This window comes from Nuphar pumila, chromosome 13 (genome assembly GCF_984573655.1).
Source record: "Nuphar pumila chromosome 13, dmNupPumi1.hap1.1, whole genome shotgun sequence".
Taxonomy (NCBI): domain Eukaryota; kingdom Viridiplantae; phylum Streptophyta; class Magnoliopsida; order Nymphaeales; family Nymphaeaceae; genus Nuphar; species Nuphar pumila.
In genome coordinates this window covers 8,554,822-8,576,797 of record NC_143261.1, presented here as the reverse complement: position 1 = coordinate 8,576,797, position 21,976 = coordinate 8,554,822, and the positions used below count along the sequence as shown (strand labels likewise).

General features: G+C 37.9%; 1 protein-coding gene across 2 annotated transcripts in view; it reads right to left on the bottom strand.

The window, feature by feature from the left end:
* Positions 1-1,346: 1,346 nt before the first annotated feature.
* LOC149817685 (V-type proton ATPase subunit a2-like) overlaps positions 1,347-21,976 on the bottom strand; it is a 72,588-nt gene continuing 51,958 nt past the window's right edge. Inside the window, exons 7-19 of one of the 2 annotated variants that reach the window (XR_016427443.1) lie at positions 10,381-10,518; positions 9,923-10,030; positions 9,621-9,728; positions 9,323-9,471; positions 5,671-5,824; positions 4,057-4,217; positions 3,768-3,974; positions 2,861-3,044; positions 2,698-2,781; positions 2,423-2,616; positions 2,283-2,342; positions 1,921-2,193; positions 1,347-1,483 (exon numbers count right to left, since the gene is read on the bottom strand). Coding sequence is in view for 1 of the 2 variants with exons in the window: in XM_089986042.1 (XP_089842168.1) it covers positions 1,989-2,193; positions 2,283-2,342; positions 2,423-2,616; positions 2,698-2,781; positions 2,861-3,044; positions 3,768-3,974; positions 4,057-4,217; positions 5,671-5,824; positions 9,323-9,471; positions 9,621-9,728; positions 9,923-10,030; positions 10,381-10,518 (1,752 nt within the window). In the remaining variant the exon portion in view is untranslated. Of the gene's footprint in view, positions 1,484-1,686; positions 2,194-2,282; positions 2,343-2,422; positions 2,617-2,697; positions 2,782-2,860; positions 3,045-3,767; positions 3,975-4,056; positions 4,218-5,670; positions 5,825-9,322; positions 9,472-9,620; positions 9,729-9,922; positions 10,031-10,380; positions 10,519-21,976 lie in introns of those variants that run through there. The other variant, XM_089986042.1, reaches the window with a different exon arrangement.

Here is a 21,976-nt window from a genome sequence, read left to right as displayed (position 1 = left end):
ATCATTTTTTGTATATTTTATATGAATGAGGAATTCTGCATATATTTTATGCGTGGATGAGGAGCTACGCATATATTTTATATAAGGATGGGAAAGTATGCATATATTTTACGTGTGGATGAGGACGTCCGCATATATTTTATGCGTAGATGAGGAGGTAGAGGAAATCCGCATATATTTTATGCAAGGATTAGGAAGTATGCATATATTATATGAGGAAGACCACACAAAGTCCACATAAAATATGTGAACTTCCTCATATTCGCATAAAATATATGTGAACCTCTTCATCCTCGCAAATATTGGTTATTTTTTCATATATTTTATGCAAACTTCATGAAGTTCGCAAAAAAAATATGAATCTACCTTTTAGTTAGAGTGTGATACAATCAAAAAGTCAATCTTTCAAAGGAAATTTTTGTCAAACTGTTCATCGATCTTAGTGGTGTTGGAAAGCTATTTTTTTAGATTTCAGTGCAGAAGGCCAAAAAAAACCATAGAATAACTAGACTTTGCACAACCACATCTATTCATCTTCTTTTCTCAAAACGTTGTCGATGATGTATTTCAACACTCGTTCGTCATTTTTCAACAATTTAGATATCATTGAAAAGATATTTTTTCTAATTTCTTTTTTTATGTGGTTTTTCAGAGTTCATTTTTTGGGGTCAAAATATCCCTTTCCGACTCAAAACAGAAAAATTATAAGCCTTTGTCTCAACTTTTCAACAACAATAAAAATACAAGTTTTCAACGTCGAATCAGAGAGATAAAAATCTGATAACAAACTGTCAGGTAAAAAACTCACATATTTGAAAAAAAATCACATATATTTGAAAAGTCTGAATGTACAAAAGGTAAAAAAGACTTAAAAACTGAATATTTATGATTTTGGACATGAAAAGAATAGTGAAAATTGTAGGGCATTTACAAAAACATGTCAATTCATTTTTCGTACTTTAAAGGTATTGTCTAATCACTGTGAGTGATTAATATATTGGTAACGGCACTCAGTAGGATGACGACAAAAGGCACAGACTGGATACCTTCCTCTTTAACGTTGCTTAGGACCACTCAAAAGCTCCCCACAGGTAAACAACCACTGTATACCTGAACTACTCATACAGGAGTTTCGGGAGGTTGTCTAATAAACGAAACGAAATTCATGTTACTGGTTCACTTATACAACTCTTCTTGCCTCTTTCGCTTCCTTGATTGGATTCGTATCACGGAAGCTGAGGGTTTTACTTTCATTAAGAACATTCCTTTTGGAAGCTCAACAGCGAGTTATTGGCCCCAACAGCAAACAACCGGCTCAACTGAGCGGACAACTGTTTGAGCCACCAGCCTGACCTTAACACGGGCAGCAATGGCATGGGTCTCCGCCACCAGGTTTAGAACACAAAGCGTCTGGAAAGCCTTGGACAACCGTATCCACCTCTAGCCAGGTGAGCGCACCCACGGTAGGCGTAGCAAGAATTACCTACAAAAATCCAGCAGTTATTGACACTTTCTGCCCATTACAAAATAGGAGTCATGCGAAACAACTATAGTTACGGATCTTGTGTAATCATTGATGGAACTTGGCAACACTAAACAAGGATTGACTTCAAACAAGCAAAACCAGCACTTGAAGGCCGATCCATCACGGAATGATAATTCATTAGTTGGTCATGTGGCTCGGTTATCAAAACAGTTGCATGAACACATTTATTTACCCGAAAGTTGGATTATTATAATTACAACACAAGTACCTATATCGCGCATTCAGGTTCTAGCTAGAAACGTAGCCTTGATAAATAACGAAAAAATTGAAAACTCAGAAACTAGACCCCGAGATAAACTACAAATAAAAACTACTACCATGCAACACTTGCTCTACAAACAAAAAAAAAAAAGAGGCGCCGTAGCTGTTTTCACCTTCCATTTTCACGAACACGCTTAAGGACATGCTGTATGCTAATGCTGGTCCCCTTGGGAATGTAACACTAATCATCGTCTTCGCTCAACAATGTGAAAGAAAATGGATAGAATTTGTAACCATCCCCTTCATAGAACTTGTTCTGGAACTCAACCCAATGAAGCCTCAAAGCATGCAGAAATGCACTTAGTGTTTCCATCACAAGCAGCACCCCAACGGTTGCAAAAATAAACACAATGGCTCCAATAATAAGGATAAGTATGTTGTTGAACCTGCAGACCCACATCACAGAGAATCAATGCCTCATAGACAATGCCAAATTAGCGGCAATATTAAGAAAAATAAGCAACAAATAACCCACCCCCATGCAAGAAGCAGAACCTTCTCGTAGAAGACAGTTGACAATTCTGAGTGGGCAAGGCTGTGCAAAGTAAACATGTAATGAGTATAGAAGTTTAGGTGAAAACAAAGAAACTCAAAGGCGAAGAGTCTAAGGAGTACCTGAGAGCCCATAATCGAAGATATGAAGCAGTGTTAGAGACAGCTCCAAGAACAAACTCTATGGTGTGTATGAGTTGGTGAACAAAGACTTCGCTGAACTCAAACTCATGCTCAGGAGAATCATGAACCATATCAGGTTCAAAGGAGTCGGTGTCAGAATTATGAATCATGGCATACGAATGTCCTCTGTGCCTCTGTAATAACAGTGTCACTTTTAAAGGAGGAAAAGGTATGTCACTTAGAAGAAAACATATAAATTTGCAGCGCATAGATACCTCATCGTGTTGCTTCTTCAACAGGAAGGGCTTAGGGAGCAACATCCATGGGACTGCAACCAATGCCAATAATAGTAATACAATCTGCCAGGCAGAGAGAGAACTAATCAATATTCCATAATCCATGATGATCAAATGTTCAGTATGAACCAAGAACTGTTACCTGGAGCATTTTCTGGCCAGCAAAAAGCTGGTTTTCACCAAGGTCATCGGTTGGACTCAGGAACATGTATATCATTACGTGATACAGATCAGCTTTTGAACCCGTGCACCATTTAATAATAATTAGAAGAGAAAGGTAACCGAAGAGGCTGTTTAGAAATATAATCTGTGGAACAAATTGGTACCTGCCATGGCAATCATAACTTGGTTCAACAATATACTAAAACCAGAAAAAGAAAAAATAGTGCAGAAATCCAAAATAAAGAGTATCAACTCTCTTTTGGATATTGAAAGAGGAAATTTGTTTCAAAGAAAACTCAGGAACGATGTATTGCCCAGAAAGAATATAAAAACAAAGAAGATTTCTGAAAAGAAGATGAAACAATACTTAAGACACGAACCCCATTCTTGCATGGCAAGAAAAGATCCAAGAAATACCATCACCGGACATCTTATGTGTGATCTAGTGCAAAATTAGCTTTACATTTGTGGATATGACTAGTGTTGGCATATACATTCATCCTTGTGTGTTCCAAAACATCAACACATCCATTTCAGACACAAAACTAAATATATAATTATTTGTCCCTTCTGTCTCCATGAAGGGATCTTAGTAACTACTATTTGTTTCTCACATAAAAACATGTACACAAACAATTCTTGGATATTCTGTTTCATCCCAATAATCTTATATTCTGTTTTATTTTATTGATACCATCGATTGAAATTTTCCTTATTTAAATTTTTCACCACATTTATCCTATTGGTTCTGGTGCTCACATGCAAAAGTGCACAACATGCAGGCAACCTTGCATCCACCGCACGTTACCATGAAAGTAGAAAGCATGCTGATAACTACAAAATTTTACGAGCATCATGCACAAGATTAAGCAACTAATGTAGTGTACCATATATTAAGATTGTTCCCAAAGAACTTGGCATTGAAATAGCTCAACACGATACCCAGATTCATTTGTGCTACCCCAAGAAGGATTGACAACTTCATCTTCAATGAGTTGAGAAACGGCAGCTCACTACGGCTACCATGCCAAACAGGATCCACACCAAATGGGTAAGCACTCCGCACTTTAATCAAGCCACTAGTATAAGCATCACTGAGAAATAGTAGACTCCATCAGAATTTGATTAGACAAATAGGAAAAATGATGACTAAAAGTTTTAATGATTTCATTTTACCTGCAGGAAGGTTCACGGCATTCATATGCAGAGGGTCCAAAAAGATTGAATGAAACAGAGAAGAACTCGTTATAAACCAATCCCGTATAAATGGAGAAAACTGCCATCATAAGAATAACATAGCGACCACTAAATGTCATTTCCATGATGTCGCCAAGCTTCTGCAGATTGAGGACAGCAGCAATGAGTTGAAGTCTGATCAGAAACACACTCACGCATGAGCACGCACACGTGCTCACACACATGCAATACATATACCAAACACGATAACCAGAAAAGGGGAAAAACTAATTAATATAATATGTTTACGACAGGAATGCGGACAGAACGGACAGCCTAGGGGCTAGGGCACTCCGATCTTGGAGAATCACGCAGAGAGAGAGAGAGAGAGAGGTGGAGGTCTCTCTCTCTCTCTCATATATATATATATATATATATATATATGGGAAAGCATTTATTGCCCTCGTGCTGGAACTAGGGCGGTCAACTTGTCGCCTCAGATATCCAACCCATCAGGCTATACCCAAACGCCCAAATAAATCCAGTTGTCAGATTCAACTTGCAGTTTCAGGTTTTGTCAGGTCAAGAAAATGAAATACCAAATCTGAACCCATACAATTCAAGAAGCATAGTTCGCTAAAATTACATTATAAGATACTCGAGCCAAGCCAGATCAGGTCGCATATCAAACAAAAATAATAACCCAAAACCAACCCACATATTACTCTGGTTGGATTCGGGTTAACCCAAATAATACTCGGGTCAGTATTTTTTATGCCCATGCCCGGGTATTCAAGAATGGGCCAGGTCGAGTATCTAATACAAACGCAACCCATTGACAGCCCTAGTTGGAACTCATGGAGAAAGTTGTTTTGATCAAATCTGACTCCATGGATGCGTTCAGCATGGTCAAAATAGTAGGAATTTGACCCTTGGATCATTTTTATTTTCATAAAAAAAAATGAGGGTTAAAAAATTGGCATATTGTAGGCCTTGGATTTTTTAACCCCCAGAAAATTCGACACAAGTCAGAAAAACATGATCCAAGGGCTGCTATCTACTAAACGAAACATGTAGATCACATCTGCAGGGTCAGATCCCCATATATATATATATATATATGTGGTCATAGCACCATTATGGCATAATGATTCATTTAGTAGGAAATGGGTTTTGGATCATGTAATTACAATGTGATTAGGTTTTTCAATCCCTTGAAGATTCGAAGGTCCACAATAAAAATTTTATGGCTCAAAAAGCCATGTTTTTACATAAAAAAATACACAACCCAAGGTGCAATTCATAATAAACAAACTGTGTTGAATGCATCCTTGAGGTCGGTCCAACTGAGTCAATACAGCTCACAGTCTCACACCCATGATTTCTAGCTAGGTTGGCAGTCAATGCTATGACCAAAATTATCGCATATACAAAAGACATTCAAAACAGATGATAACAAGAGTTCTAAAACACAAAAGCATTGGATGTATATGAACATAGCATGAACCGACACATTATACAGAAAACCAAGACATGTACAGTGCTTTAACAAATACAGATCCTCATTTACGCATGATGAGGAATAGACACAGACATGCATGGATAAAAGATCACCTGGGTAGCAAGCTTCTTTTCTCTGACTATGAAATACAATGTTGTCAGCAATAAGCATATGCCATGACCCCAGTCACCAAACATGATTGCAAACAAAAATGGGAAAGTAATAATAGTGTATACACCAGGATTGGCTTCTTGATACTTAGCCACACTGCAAAAGGAAATTTACAACATGAGTTGAAGTAGTATAACTAGTGATTGGTTACTCATTTATCCAAAAATTATGATACCATCACACTGGTAAGCTAGCAAATTGGTGGGTCAAGTACTCTATTTATATGCTATATCACACGGACTCGGCTCCAAGGTCGACGCACCCGCACCGACACGGGTGCGGCTCGGACTCGGTCAACCCGACCCTGGGTGCGGTCAACGCACCCAGGGTCATTTTGGTTCATTTTTTGGATTTTTTTTTTTAAATTTCTGGGTTACAGAATTTAAAAAACAAAAATTTCTTGGGGGGGGGGGGGAGGGGGGCGCTGCCCCTCTATAACCCCCCGCTAGGGGCGGCCCCCCCTGGACCCCATATATATATATATATATATATATATATATATATATATATATATATATATATATATATATATATATATATATATAGCCGAGTCCCCGTGTCCAAAAATTTTCAAATTGCGCCGCACCCGCACCCATATGACATAGTTTATATGAAATAGAGAATAATGAGAACATTAAGCCAAGCAAACAAAATAGCTGGAAAAATCACATAAACAGTGGACTGCATAATCTCATAGAGAATGCCAGAAAATAATGGTGATATATTAAACAAACACAAACATACAGATGCAAAAGCTTAGCTTTCAACTCCTTCCTCATTGAGGTCTATGTTTACTAACTAAACATTCTCTGTGTAGCATTCTGAAGGCTACAATTGGTAATTAATCCACCCAAGCAGGCTAGACCTGCATGAGACAAGGCACTAAGCCCTAGCCTAGTTGAACTCAAACACAGAAATTGACAAACGTTGTTGAAGCAAAGGATTCACTGGTTGCCCCAGCAAGTGGAACTTTTACCATCTATTATCTAAGTTTAAACCATTTCTACTTTCTGGGTGCTCGACTAATTATCAAACAAACCCCAAGTGTGGTGCTCATGAAAGTTGTACCATTACTTATAAAGGGTAAACTAGGTCCTTTTTTTAGGGAAAGGTAAAAGTCGAACAAGATTTGCAAAAGTAAAAAAGGTACTGTAATAATTTTAGTTTGATGAGAGTAGAAGCAATTTTATTTTATTAGTAACACATTTTCAAAGGTTCTGTCTTCTATTTTTGTGAGAAGAAATGGTGCTGTCACCCTGAGGGCAGTTTGATAATTGTATGCTAGTTAAAGGTTTAAACTTAGATAAAAAAAACCACACATAACACATATCTTCCTGAAAAAAAATCTAGGGAAATTGCCATGTCAGTCTTGCTGACTTGTTTGGGACGATATCTGCAAGGCCAGTAAAAGCTGAGGAGTAGAAATTGCTTCCAGATCTTAGCAAGATAATCTGTTCAGAACTCTCAGTAAGATCACCTGGGCAATAGTCATCCTTTTTTATTCCTTTTTGAACAGACAACTTTGTTCACTTAGGTTCATACTATTCTTTTCTTTTCCAGTCATATGTACAAACTACAAACCCTTTTTTTTATAATACTCACATGCACAAACCTGATCAGTCTAGTATTACATTAAATCTACTATAAGATTTCAATTAATGGTTTAGGCTTCTAAGACAATAATATATCATTGAGAATTTTGCAGACAAAGGCTAGGGAATAAACATTCACCAGAAGGGCTTTTTCTTCCGCAACCTAGCTAAGGAATAGCAACTACTCATGCATTACAACATCATCCGGAAGTCCCCGTGTCAATCCAAGTTTTGAGTTTGCTAAGCTATTTGATGGATATAATGTTTAAGGTTATCATTTGTTCTAAAATGTATCAAGGAGGCCAATGATGCTTCTTCCCTTTAACGTTTCTTGCATGATGGGTCACCCGTTGCTAAATTTCATGCATTCTTTTTTCCCCTTAGCCTTGCAGTATAAAATTGCACTAAGAATATTGATTATAGTCCATTTCTTTCCATATGCTTCTGAATCATTTGATCGTGCCAAAATATAAAGATACCAAAAGATGCCAAAAAGTCACCAGATGGGCAACAAATTGTTTTCTTTTGTGCATCTTGTATACTATACATGTACTAGTGAGGTGCTAACCCCTTTTTTTCCGAAACATGGGAGGTTTAGCAGTTTCTCATTGGTAGGTTCAGAAACCAAGTAAAACCGTGTAAGGGAGGCACTAAACCCATTCTTCAACCAGAACTTGGTATCAGATCTTGACTATGAATGCCCTCCATGCACCTTTTGTTCATCTGGGCCATGTCCCTTGTGTTGCTGACTACAGAGCAATACTGAATTCAGCTTGTGAGGCCCATGCTCTCTGGAAACTCTTACTTGAAAAACACCCCTTCTACTCCAATGTCCCAAATCTGGTTATTTTCTGCAGTTCTGCTAAAGTTATAATGGTTCATGTTGAAATGATGTCTTTCTTGCCCCCAATTGGAACTAAGAAAAATCAACACATATCCCAAGACCCATCTTACGAGTCCCCTCCCTGCTTTTAAATGTTACCTTATTTGAGAGACATTAAAGTCATTTATCCATCCCTTCCAACAAACAAGTGTGAGTGATAACTCCATATATGAAAATAAATCATAGACGCCTGTATCACTCAAGGTAATATCTCCAAGGGGTTTTCCCTCCGATGATTTAACCGCAAAACTCGGCGAAGCAGTGTGGCGTCCATTCTGTTGCGCTAGCTGTGATTTTTCACCATTACTGCCTTGTAGTTTGTGTTGATCCTGCATCTGGCCAAGGTGTATATTGGACCCCCAGTATTGTCCCAAAACAGATTTGCTCCTCCAGGAACAGGACCACGAAGGGGTATGAGAAGTTTTGTGAACCCATGCTGGTTGGGAGCCGACCATGGATACACGAACCACAGACTTTGGATCATGGGGAACGGTGTTCGAGCGAGTCCAAGAAGGAACAGCCAGAAGGTTTGGGTTGTTCAGGTGGACACTTCTATTGCACTAGAGACATTGAGTCCTCTTGAAGTTTAGAAAGATGCACCTCTCACACCACAAGTCTCCGACACAGGCCGGATATGCACTCACCCTGTTAAGAAGCTGTATAGTTTTCCTCTCTCTTCTTGATAAAACCCTCGTCCATTTCCCCTCCTCCCTACCTTGTTCCAGGAAGAACGGAATACACTACTCTGCAGTCAGCCAGAACCTTCATTGGAATAGACCGAAGGAAGGAGTTTCCCACCATTCTTCTCCGGTTCAACAAATAATGTGGCTTTGTGTACATAAGATCATTTCTAGCAAAAGAAGCAGATCAGTCCAAGATCCCCCGTGTAATGAAACAGAAACAACTACATGAATGAAAAGTGGGTGTAGCTGTCATTCCCTCTACTAAACATAGCACCACTGTTAACACTCGGAGCAGTTTAACCATCTATATGTGTAAGTCAGATCTAAGGAAAATTAGTCCCAGTGAAGTACAACAGACAAGACAGAGTTACCATGAGCAGAGCTATCAAAGCAGATATATGCATGCAATAACAAAGGCATAAAATTAATAACTGACCCATATGCATCAACAATTTCTTGAAAAGAATCAGTAAATTTGTTTGTCCGGAAATATGTAGGTGGAGACTCCCTAGTATGCAGAACCTGGAAAATAGTTCCAACTTGAGAATTACTGTCCAAGCTTGCACGTTGAAGTGCATCCTGAATCTGCATACATCAAGCCTTTTGCTTCAGACGCAACAGCAATAGTAAAAAACCTTAACTATGACTGCAATGATCAGAACTCACACAGCATTCTAAATTAGAAAGCAGAAGTAGCATTGTTCTCAACTAGAGTAAATAAATAGAGATCTTGCCTGGTTCTTCGCAAACACAGGGCTCCAACCTTCTCCCACTAGACACTTTTTTGTAACATCAAGACTGAGCATGTTTAGAGTATGATAAACAGCTTTCTCCTTTCTAACCTGTAGGGATGGAAGAAAAAAATAATAGAGTTAACATGACTGGAACACCAAGAATACACTTTGTTTTTTTAGAAAAACCAAGAATATACTACATTCAAGAAGGGAAGTCCAGATGAAACTGGACGTGTCAAACATTTTCATCTAAAAGGTTCTACTACCACGTTGACCATATAAGTAGCAATTGTCAAACTTACTAAAAGGTTCCACTGCTCAAAATGGTAAGCAATTGTGCTCAAAACACTGTCCCTGTGCCTTAGTCCAAGATCTATGGTGGTCTTCAGTTCTGTAAGCCTTCCTGACACCTACACTTGAAAATTTTAAAGACTTCAGGAGATGTCAAAAGGGTTAATTGTACTTAAATTAAATGGATTTGATACTATGAAAGATAGAATGCTGAAAATATGATCTGATACTAATAAAAAGAAAAGGAGAAAGTCTCAGGGTCCACTAGCATAAGTAATTAGTGAACACAACCCAAAATGATTAAAGAAAAATAAAGCCATAAAAACCAGCTTAAAAAAAATTGAAAATAAATACAGTCATGGAGTATCAATAAAACTGCCAATGACAAATACCAAGCCAACTAGAACCACAAGTTTTAAAACATGTTTGTTATCCTCGGAGGCAATCCAGTATATAGAAAAAGAATTACTTCTTCAATCATCCGCCTTTGCTTGTTCCACTCCTCTGGAAATGGATAGAGATTTGCTCCAAAAGCTTCACAAATCTTCAGAATTTTAGTCTTAGCTCTCTCTCCAGAATAAAATACCACAAACACATTTTTCTGAACCTGCAAAATGAAGGTGAATGATTGATATCCAAAAGATAAATTTGGTAAGAACAAAGTATCAAAGAGAAAAAGGATAAAAGTGAACACATAATTCTGCCCCAACATAAAGTGCAGTATACACGTACCAAAAAGGAAGAATGAGAAAAAGAAAAAAAAGGAATATTTCCTTCAACATCTAGGTGGAAGATTTCTGGTTCAAAACAACTCCTAATTTGAAAATTCAAACAAATATCATATTTAAGCCATCAGTGACTTAAGATGAGAATTATGGGCATTAAATGGCATATATGGAAGCTTAGTTGTTAAAAGCGGCACCTAAGCAAAGCCCCACCACCTGGGCGACTAGGCTTGGGCAGTGGGGCCCTAATTTAGCGCCTAGGCACCGCCTAGCTCGCCTAAGTGGCACCTATGCTGGGACCGACTAGGCATAAGCCTAAATCGGTCCTGTTTTTTTGTTGACCCACATGGGTCATATAAAAGGGAAAAAGGGAGCCCTAATTTCCTCCTTTTCCCCCTTTTTGCATACTCTCCCTCTCTCCTCTCCCGGCTGCACCCTTTTCACACACTCTCCCTCTCTCGGTTTTTGCAAGAAGAAGAAGAGGACGACCCAGACCCAACCAAGGTACTCTCTCTCTCTCTCTCTCTCTCTCTCTCTCTCTCTCTCTCTCTCTCTCTCTCTCTCTCTCTCGTTTTTGTTTTTTGCAAGAAGAAGAAGAGGGTGACCCTGTTAAGATTAGCCCTCTCATATATATATATATATATATATATATATATATAAAACCGAAATACCCATCAAGGGCATTCTGGTCATTTTACATTGTAATAGGCATCAGCCCATTAGAGGCTGACTGTGTATCTTTATTTCTTTTTATTTTTTGTTTTATGTAATGATGTGGAGTTGCTCCCAACGGTCACAAACCATTGGGAGCAGCCCAACAGCCTTTGCCTCTTATGTCTTATAAATAGGGCTTCAAGCCCATGTACATTTTAATGCCTTTAGAGTATTCTATTCAATACAAAAACATTTGTTTTGACCCTTGTGCGGATAGTGTGGCTTGATCAAGTGTTCTTTTTTATTGTTTGTGTTCTTGTAAGTCCATAAGGGACATTTATTTACTTTTGTGTTATTCCATTTCATGGTATCAAAGCTTTGGTGCACTTGAGCTGTTATTAATTTGGAAAAGCCAAGAGGAGGATTGTGAGATTGGTGGAGCATTAGTTCGTGGGATTGTTGCATCGGGAAGCGCACTATCAAAGAACTCATCAACAAATCTTTGGTTATCTTTATTTCTCTCTCTTTCTCTCTCTCTCTCTCTCATTATTATAAAACATGGAGAATGAAAGAGAAGTGATCGTCTCTGTTCCCGTGCGACTCAATGATACTAATTATGTGATGTGGGCATCCATAGTGAAAAACAAAATATGGCAAAAGGTTCTATGGGGTTTGGTTGATGGTACCGAAAGAAAGTGTAAGCTTATACTTACCAAGATTGAAAATGGAAAGAAAGTGGCTCTTTAAGGAGAAGAGATGTCCAAGGCCGTCACCGAATAAGAGAAAAAATGAAAAGAGTGGAGGATAGGTCATTCCAAGATAATTGGATGGCTCATCAATAGTGTTAACATCAACAAGGGATCTAGCTTAGCAAAATTTGACTTCGCTAGTGATGCATGGAAGTATCTTAAAAATATGCATAGTCTCAAAGATATTGCTCACATATTAAATGTGCAAAATAAAGTGAGAACTATGACCCAAAGAGAGACGAGCATTAGGGAATATTACAATGTCATATCTCTTCTTTGGGATGAATTGGCTCTTCTAGAGCCAAAATGGCATTGCTCCCAAGATGTAGAACTCCGTAAAAAATAAATTAGAACAGAGTATTTCTATCAATTTGTTAATAGGCTTAGACCTGAATTTAAAGGGACCAAGTCACCCTTCTTCGTAGAGAAGGTGCACCTACCATAGTTGAAACTCTTGAAAAGTTAACTATAGAGGAAAATAGGTTGAAAAAAACATCTGCTTCAAAGAATGAAGAATTCATGCTTGCTATGTTAAAGCCTGAAATTTACACAAGGAGTTATAAACCTGCTCACTTTATAAAAAAATAATGAGAATGGAAGAAATTCCAATGACTATGGAAGAAATCAAAGTGATAAAAGAAGTGATCATGAATACAAGAAGGGTGGCAAAATAATATGTTACCATTGCTATGAATCGGGACACATCAAGCCTTTTTGCCCCAAAAGAAAGAAAGAAGATCAAAGACATAATAAAAGGGTGGTTTTGGTGGGACCATCTTTTGAAAGAAATGGTGTAGACGACTCCAAATACATTGACTCATTATCTTTGGAGCAATTCATGAAGGCACTACAACCAATGTTCAAAAATCAGGCTTTTTCCTTCTCGGGGGAGGCTGTATCCACAAGTGGTGACCCTGGTAAAACTTCTTGAATCCTTGACGATGCTTCTTTTCATATGACTCTAAATGAGTCTATATTATTCGAATGTCATACTAACCCAAATAATTCTTATGTTTCAACCGTCGATGGAACTTCTTTAAAAATTAAAAGTTTTGGGGGTTTTCAAAAACAACGAACTTTCTTTATACCAAATATTATATTACCAAAATTGAATTTAAACCTCTTATCGTTTCTCAAATTACGGATAATGGATGTAAAATTTTGTTTTCATCTAATGATTGTTTAATACAGGATCTCCAATCCAGAAAGCCGATTGGGCGAGGCCATAGAAGAGGAAATCTCTATGTTATGGACAATCTTGAGTTATCAAAACATACCTTTTGTAATTTTGTGAAAAAAGAAAAATACAGAAAATTAGCACAAAAGACTATAACATCTTAGTATGTCCAAATTACATTTGTTTCCATTTTTTATAAGCTATAAAGAAAGAGATTTTGTTTGTGAAAATTGCATCCTTGGTAAAATGAAATCTTTACCCCTTTAGGCCTAGACATTTTATATCTAAAAATTTATTTGAGTTGGTACATTCAGATGTATGGGACCAGCTCCGGTTGTATCCAAAGGAAGAGTATCTTATTATGTTGTGTTTGTGGATGATTATATTAAACACTCTTTGATATATTTTCTCAAACACAAATCCAAAATATTTGATTGTTTTAAAAAATTTCATTGCTATACAAAGACTCAATTTAGAACCAATATTAAAATCTTTACAACCGATTCCGAATGAGGATTTGTGTCAAAAGAGTTAAAAAATTATCTTAACTTACATGGGATTATTCATAAAAATTCTTGTCCTCATACTCCTCAACAAAATGGACTAGTCGAAAGGAAGCATAAACATATTGTTGAGACCACTAAAACACTTCTTATATCAAGAAATGTTCCAAAAATGTTTTGGGCCGAAGCCGCTCTTACGACGGTTTATTTGACAAATAGAATGCCTTCAAAAAAACATTGAAAACATTTCTCCTATTGAAAAATTATTTAAAACTTCTCCTGATTATAAAAGGTTGAGAGTCTTTGGTTGTAAATGTTTTGTCATTACCAACAAAAACGACAAACTTTCCCCAAAAGCAATTCCTTGTGTTTTTTTAAGCTATGCCGAAAATCAAAAGAGATATAGATGTTATGACACTAAAATAAACAAATTATATGTTTTAAGAAATGTTACTTTTCTTGAAAACAAAAATGGGTTTGGTAAAGAGAAAATCCAAGAGCATTGTGACTATTCATTTATTTTTGACCTTGTCAATAAACATGAAAGATGTGATAGCATTCATGATGTGCATGAGAGTAACAACGAGGACACTCATGATGCACATGAAAAAGTGAATAAGGGTCTTGATGGTATAGACCTATTTCATAATGAAATTCAAACCTATATTTGACATACCGAAGACCATCCACCATGTGTTTTAAAAAGATATTCTCAAAATCAAGATATAGATTCCCAAAATCAAGATATAGATTCTCCTAGGGTTAGAAAATCCATGAGAATTTCAAAGGCTCCTAGTAGATTCGGATCATATGATTCTTTTGAACCTAGGTATAGACCTTGTCTAATAGCTATACACTCATATGTAGAACCAACATCTTACCGTGATACTAAAAATCATCAAGAATGAATTAAGGCAATGAATGATGAATTAGAAGCTTTAGAAAAGACAAAAACTTGAGAAATTTAAACTTTACCTAAAGAAATGAAAACTATAGAATGTAGATGGGTTTATAAGATAAAAACTAAAAGTGATGGGACATTAAAACGATATAAAGCTAAGTTAGTAGCCAAAGGATGCACTCAAGAATATGGGATAGACTATGATGAGACATTTACTCTAGTCACTCGAATGACCACTGTTAGAACCCTTGTTTTTATAGCATCAATTAAAAAATGGTCAATCTTTCAAATGGATGTAAAAAAATATTTTTTTGAATGATAATCTCAATGAGAAAGTTTACATGGATCATCTACCAGGTTTAAGTTTAGCACATGAAAAAAAAAAATCGATTACGAAAAGCATTGTATAGTTTAAAACAAGCCCCAAAGGCTTGGTATGATCGGTTCAGTAGTGTGATGACACAACTTCACTTTAAATCTTATTATACTGATATTGCATTGTTTGTCAAGTCTTTTAATGCAGGAATGGTAATATTACTTCTTTACGTTAATGATATGATTATCACAGGAGGTGATGAGCAGGGAATTAATAATGTCAAAGATGTGCTCAAAGATAACTTTTGATATGACAATTCTTGGTTTTTTACGATATTTTCTTGAAATAGAAGTGGCTTACTCAACTCGTGTTATTTTTTGTCGCAGTAGAAATCTTAAAATGATCAGGACTCTCAGATGAAAAATGAGTTGATACTCCAGAGGTCATAAATGCAAAAATGAAGAAAGATGATCGAAAACCTCTAAAGAATCCAACTCCATATAGACAAATGATTGGAGCTTTGTCTTATCTCTCTATTACTCGTCCTGATATTTCTCATGATATTTATTTTGTTAGTTAAACTTCGCCTGTGTAGTTATACACTGCCGGTCCCAAGCCCGGATAAAGGAGGAGGGTTGCGGTAGGCCTGTGGCAGCCAGCATAAAAACTTTGTCATATCCTATGAAAATGAACCAATATGAGAATTTCGTTGGGGCGTTCCCTACTGAGCGACGCGCTGTACTCTCTAGGCCCGGAGGCAGTGATAAATGTGCAAGGGTTGCTAGGTCGTCGCCCAGAAGCGACGCGTCACACCGGCGCCCGGGTGTGGTGTCAAATAGGCAAGGGTTCCCTCACTTTGTTGGACGGGTGGGGGTAAAGAAGTTAGTCCAAGACCATAAAATTAGGTTAGCCACTTGGAACATAGGGTCTTTAACTGGTAAGTTGGTAGAGTTAGTAGATGTTATGTGTAGGAGAAAGATTGATATTTTATGTCTTCAAGAGACCAAATGGGTAGGTGAGAAAGCTAAAGTGATAGAACCTTGGGGATATAAGATTTGGTATACAGGAATAAATAGGAATAGGAATGGAGTAGGGATTGTTATGAGTCGTCAGTTTATAGATAATGTAGTGGAGGTCCGTAGGAAGGGTGATAGAATTTTACTTATTAAATTAGTATTAGGTACGGATATTATTAATATTATTAGTGTTTATGCACCTCAAGTAGGTTTAGATGATTCCATTAAGCATCAATTTTGGGAAGATTTAGATGGAGTAGTACAAGAGACATCTTATGGAGAAAAGCTTTTCATCGGCGGTGACCTTAATGGACATGTAGGCATTAGTAGGGATGGATTTGAGAATATCCATGGAGGCTATGGTATAGGAGAAAGAAATGAAAGTGGAGAAAGGATTTTAGATTTTTGTTTGTCCTATGATATGATCTTAGCAAACACTTGGTTTAGGAAGAGGGAGTCTCACCTAGTAACATTTAAAAGTGGGGTTAATACGAGTCAGATAGATTTTTTCCTACTTAGAAAGAGAGATAGGGGTTGTTGCATCGATTGTAAGGTTATACCGGGAGAAAGTGTAGCTACACAACATAGAGTCTTAATTTTAGATCTTAGAATTAGACAATGCCGCAAAAGGGATAGACATAGGATAGATCCTAGAATTAAGTGGTGGGCACTGAAAGGAGCTAAACAAGGAATGTTTGTAAAGCAGGTAGTTAAGGAAGTTGATTGGTGTCTCGAGGAGGATTCAGAATCAATGTGGAATAAGATAGCGGGTGGTATGAGAAAAGTAGCTAAGGAGGTATTGGGTGAGTCTAAAGGCGGTGCACCACTAGGTAAGGATACATCATGGTGGAATGAGGATGTCAAATTAGCTATTAAAGTTAAAAGAGAGTGTTATAGAAATCTAAGTAAGAGTCGTGATAATGAGAATTTGGAGAAGTATATGATAGCAAAGAAGGAAGCTAAAAAAGTTGTTCGAAACGCGAGGGCTAAGGTATATAAGGAGGTTTATGACAAGTTGGATACCAAAGAAGGCGAGAAGGATATTTATAGGCTTGCAAAGATGAGAGATAGGAAATCGAAGGATTTGGGTATGGTTAGATGTATCAAAGATGAAACGCAAAGGGTTTTAGTCAAAGATGAGGAGATTAAGGAGAGATGGAAAGATTATTTTGATAAGCTATTTAATGATAGTCATGCTCAAGATCTTGGAGACTTCTCCATTCCTTTTCATGAGATAAATCGTGACTTCATGCGCAAGATTCAAAAGAAAGAAATTGCAGAGGCTTTGAAGAAAATGAAATCAAGAAGGGCAGTTGGCCCAGATGGTATACCTATCGAGGCTTGGAAATGCTTGGGAGAGAAAGGTTTAGAATGGTTGACAAATCTTTTTAACTTGATTTGGCGAACAAATAAGATGCCTAATGAGTGGAGGAAGAGTACTTTGGTGCCTTTATATAAGAATAAGGGTGATATACAAGATTGCACAAACTATCGTGGTATAAAACTCATGAGTCATACTATGAAACTTTGGGAGAAGGTGATTGAGTCTAGGTTGAGGAAGGTTGTCATGATATCGGAGAATCAATTTGGTTTTATGCCTGGAAGATCAACTATGGAAGCTATACATCTTCTTAGACAACTTATTGAAAGATATAGAGAGAGGAACAAAGATTTGCATATGGTTTTTATTGATTTAGAGAAGGCATACGATAGAGTACCTAGGGACGTTCTCTGGTGGACAATGATGAAGAAAGGTGTTTCTCTCAAGTACATTAGTATAATTAAAGATATGTATGAAGGAGTAGTAACCAATGTCCGCACTTGTGGAGGGGTGACAACCAATTTTCCGATAACGGTTGGGTTACATCAAGGATCTGCTTTAAGCCCTTTCCTATTTGCGATAGTGATGGATGAGCTTACGAGATCAATTCAAGAAAATGTACCGTGGTGTATGTTGTTTGCTGATGATATTGTTTTGATTGATGAGTCTAGAGCTGGGGTTAATGCTAAGTTAGAATTATGGAGACAGACATTGGAAGCTAGAGGTTTTAAGTTGAGTAAGAGTAAGACTGAATATATGGAATGTCGGTTTAGTAAGCAACGAAGTAGTGATGGGAGTGTAGTGAAGCTTGGTGAGCAAGATATACCGGTGAATGATTATTTCAAATATTTGGGATCCATCATTCAAAAGTATGGAGAAATTGATGGAGATGTAAATCATAGGATAAAGGTTGGGTGGATGAAATGGAAAAGTGCTACTGGAGTGTTGTGCGATCGTAGAATGCCATTGCGGTTGAAGGGAAAGTTTTATAGGACGACTATTAGACCCGCTTTACTATATGGTACGGAATGTTGGGCTGCCAAGAGACATCATATTCAAAAAATGAGTGTAGCTGAGATGCGGATGCTTAGATGGATGTGTGGAAATACAATAAAAGATAAGATTCGGAACGAAGAGATACGTAAGAAGGTAGGTGTTGCACCCATTGAAAATAAGATGCGAGAGAATCGTTTACGGTGGTTTGGACATATTCGGCGAAGGCCTAATGATGCTCCAGTTAGAAGGTTGGAGAAATGGGAAAATATATTAGTTAAAAGAGGTCGGGGTAGGCCTAGGAAGACTTGGATGGAGATGATAGGAAAGGATATGAATGCTTTGAACCTCACCGAGGACATGGCGTTGGATAGAAATGATTGGAGGAAAAGGATTCATGTGGAAGACCCAAAATGAATTTCTTTTTTGGTTCATATCGCTGACCCCAATTGTTTTGGGATGAAGGCGTAGTTGTTGTTGTTGTTGTTGTTGTTGTATTTATTTTGTTAGTTAATTTTAGCATGCTCTCACTACAGTACATATGAGTGTTGTAACGAGAATTATTAGATATATTAAAAATTCTATTAATTATGGGTTATTTATTTCATCATCTTCCTCGTTAGAAGTTATTGCATATTTTGATTCTGACTGGGGGGATGTCAATGATAGACGTTCAACCACAGGTTCATGTGTTTTTGTAGGTGATTCTCTAATTTCATGACGATGTACGAAGCAACAGAAGGTGTCCCTCTCTTCCACTGAAGCAGAGTAATATGCCATGACAACCACTACGTCTGAGATAGTATGGTTGACACACTTATTGGAGAATTTGGGAGTTCAGATTATAGAACCGTCAAGATTATGTTGTGACAACAAGAACGCAGTAGAATTTGGGAGTTCACATTATAGAACCGTCAAGATTATGTTGTGACAACAAGAACGCAGTATACATTGCAAGCAATCATACATTCCATGAAAGGACCAAACATATTGAAATGGATTGCTACTACGTTCTTGAAGAATTTCTGAAGACCATCATGTTGCCTTATGTTCCATCTGAGTATCAACTAGCAGATTTCTTCATTAAAGCGCTCCCGTCACCTAGGTTTCACTTCCTACTTGTCAAACTCTCGGTTGTTACACCGTGAGTTTGAGGGGGGGTGTTAAGATTAGCCCTCTAATATATATACTTGTATGTATATATATAAAAACCAGAATACCCATCAAGGGCATTTTGGTCAGTTTACATTATAATAGGCATCAACCACCATGTATCTTTATTTCTTTTTATTCTTTGTTTTATGTAATGATGTGATGTGATTGGGCAACTCCAACTAGCTGTTGGAGCTGCTCCAAATGTGACCGTTGGGAGCAACCCTGCTCCCTTTGCCTCTTATGTCTTATAAATAGGGCTTCAAGCCCATGAATATTTTAATGCCTTTAGAGCATTTCATTCAATACAAGAACATTTGTTTTGACCCTTGTGTGGATAGTGTGGCTTGATACGGTGTTCTTTTTGGTTGTTTGTGTTCTTGTAAGTCCATAAGGGACATTTATTTACTTTTGCGTTATTCCATTATAGACCCAACCTAAGTCACAGGGACTCGGCAAAGCAGGTGCCACACCCGCGTTGACGCGACGCGATGCGGGTGCGCGTGCGACACCGGGTACGGTCAACACGACCCTGGGTGCGGTCAACGCACCCAGGGTTATTTTCGTCCATGTTTCGAACGTTTAAAAAAATGATGAAAAGGAGGATTAGGGCAAAAAAAATTGCCCTAATCTCTCCTCTCCCGCGCAGCTCAGCTCGAGCTCTCTCCTCCCGATGCCACCTCCTAGGCTCCTTCTCTCCCTCGTCGCAGGTACGTACCCTCTGGCTCCCTCTCGCTCTCTTCTTGTGTTGGCAGGGGAGGGGTCGAGCCCCCCCCCCCCACCTCTCGCTCTATTGTTGGGTCGGCAGGGGAGGGGCCGAGCCCCCCCCCCCCCCCCTCCCTCTCTCGCTCTCTTGTTGGGTCGGCAGGGGAGGGGTCGAGCCCCCCCCCCCCCCTCTCGCTCTCTTGTTGGGTCGGCAAGGGAGGGGTTCATGTGAAAATGTCTACAAAGAGACAATACGCATACAAACACAAATACCTTGCACGAAGGCACTCTCACAACACTTGAACAAAATACGCAAAAAGGATAAATGTAGCAAACATGCACTAAGGCATGTATTTCATAAAATAGCAAATGCTTGAGACTCTCAAGCTTATTTTACAACAAGGGGAAACACCCCTATTTATACAAGAGCAAAGGGGGGCTCCCCAAAGGAGTCATTGGGGGGCCCCCAACGACTCTACTGGGGGGACCCCCAATGCACCTTTTATAAAATAAAAAGAAAAAATAAAATTAAAGAAAGAATTACAAAAAAATAAAAAATAAATACAGCATATTCCAAATGGAATATGCACAAAATGTGAAATGACATGAATACCTTTTTTGGGTAAAAGAGAAAAAGGGAAAAATATATAAATATATATACTTATATATAGAGATACGTATACATATAATATATGTATACGTATCTCTATGTATATAAGTATATATATTTATACTTACAATAATGTTTTTTAGTATACATTTTAACACCCCCCCTCAAACTTACGGTGCGATAACCGCAAGTTTGTCAAGAAGGAAATGAAATCTGGGCGAATAAAGAGCTTTTGTGAAGAAGTCCGCAAGTTGAAACTCAGACGTCACGTATGGTAAATCAATGACCTTCTTCAAGTATTCTTCCCTAACATAATGGCAGTTCATCTCTATATGCTTTGTTCGCTCGTGAAAGGTGTGATTTTTGGCAATATAGATTGCACTTTTATTGTCACAGCATAGCTTTGTTGGCTCTCTGATAAGCACTCCCATATCTTCCAAAAGGCGTTGAATCCATAAAATTTCCATGGTAGTGGATGTCATGGCTCTGTATTTGGCTTCTGTGGATGACAGAGAGACCTTCTGTTGCTTTTTACATCGCCATGAGATCAAAGACTCACCTAAGAAAACACAAAAGCCAGTGGTGGAGTGACGGTTACTAGGGTCACCTCCCCAATCTGAGTCAGTATAAGCAAGTAATTTTAATTCAGAGGAAGAGGATAGAAATACTCCCTTGTTCATTGTTCCCTTCAGATATCTGATGATGCGAAGGACAACACTCATATGAACGGTTGTAGGAGCGTGCTGAAACTGGCTGGCGATGTGTATAGCATGAGACAAAACAGGTCGAGTAATGCTAAGGTACATTAAAGAACCTACCAACTGCCTGTAAGGAGTAGGATCAGTTAGAGGAACTCCGTCGTCAATCTTCATTTTTTATCCCACGACTTCAGGAGTCTCGCATACTTTGTCATCAGAAATTCCTGATTTGTCAATAATCTCACAAGCAAGTTTAAACTGAGATAGAAAATAACCACGTTGCGAATAGGCAACCTCAATTCCAAGAAAATATGTCAGAAAACCCAAGTCTGACATCTCAAATTTTGAAGTCAAGACGGACTTAATACCCTTGACTCCTTGAACATCATCACCTGTAATTAGCATGTCATCAACATAGAGTAATATAATCACAATTCCTGCATTAGATTTTCTAGTAAATAGAGCAGTATCAGTATAACATGAGAAAAAACCATTTTCCATCATTACACTTGTAAACCTGTCATACCAAGCTTTGGGGGCCTGTT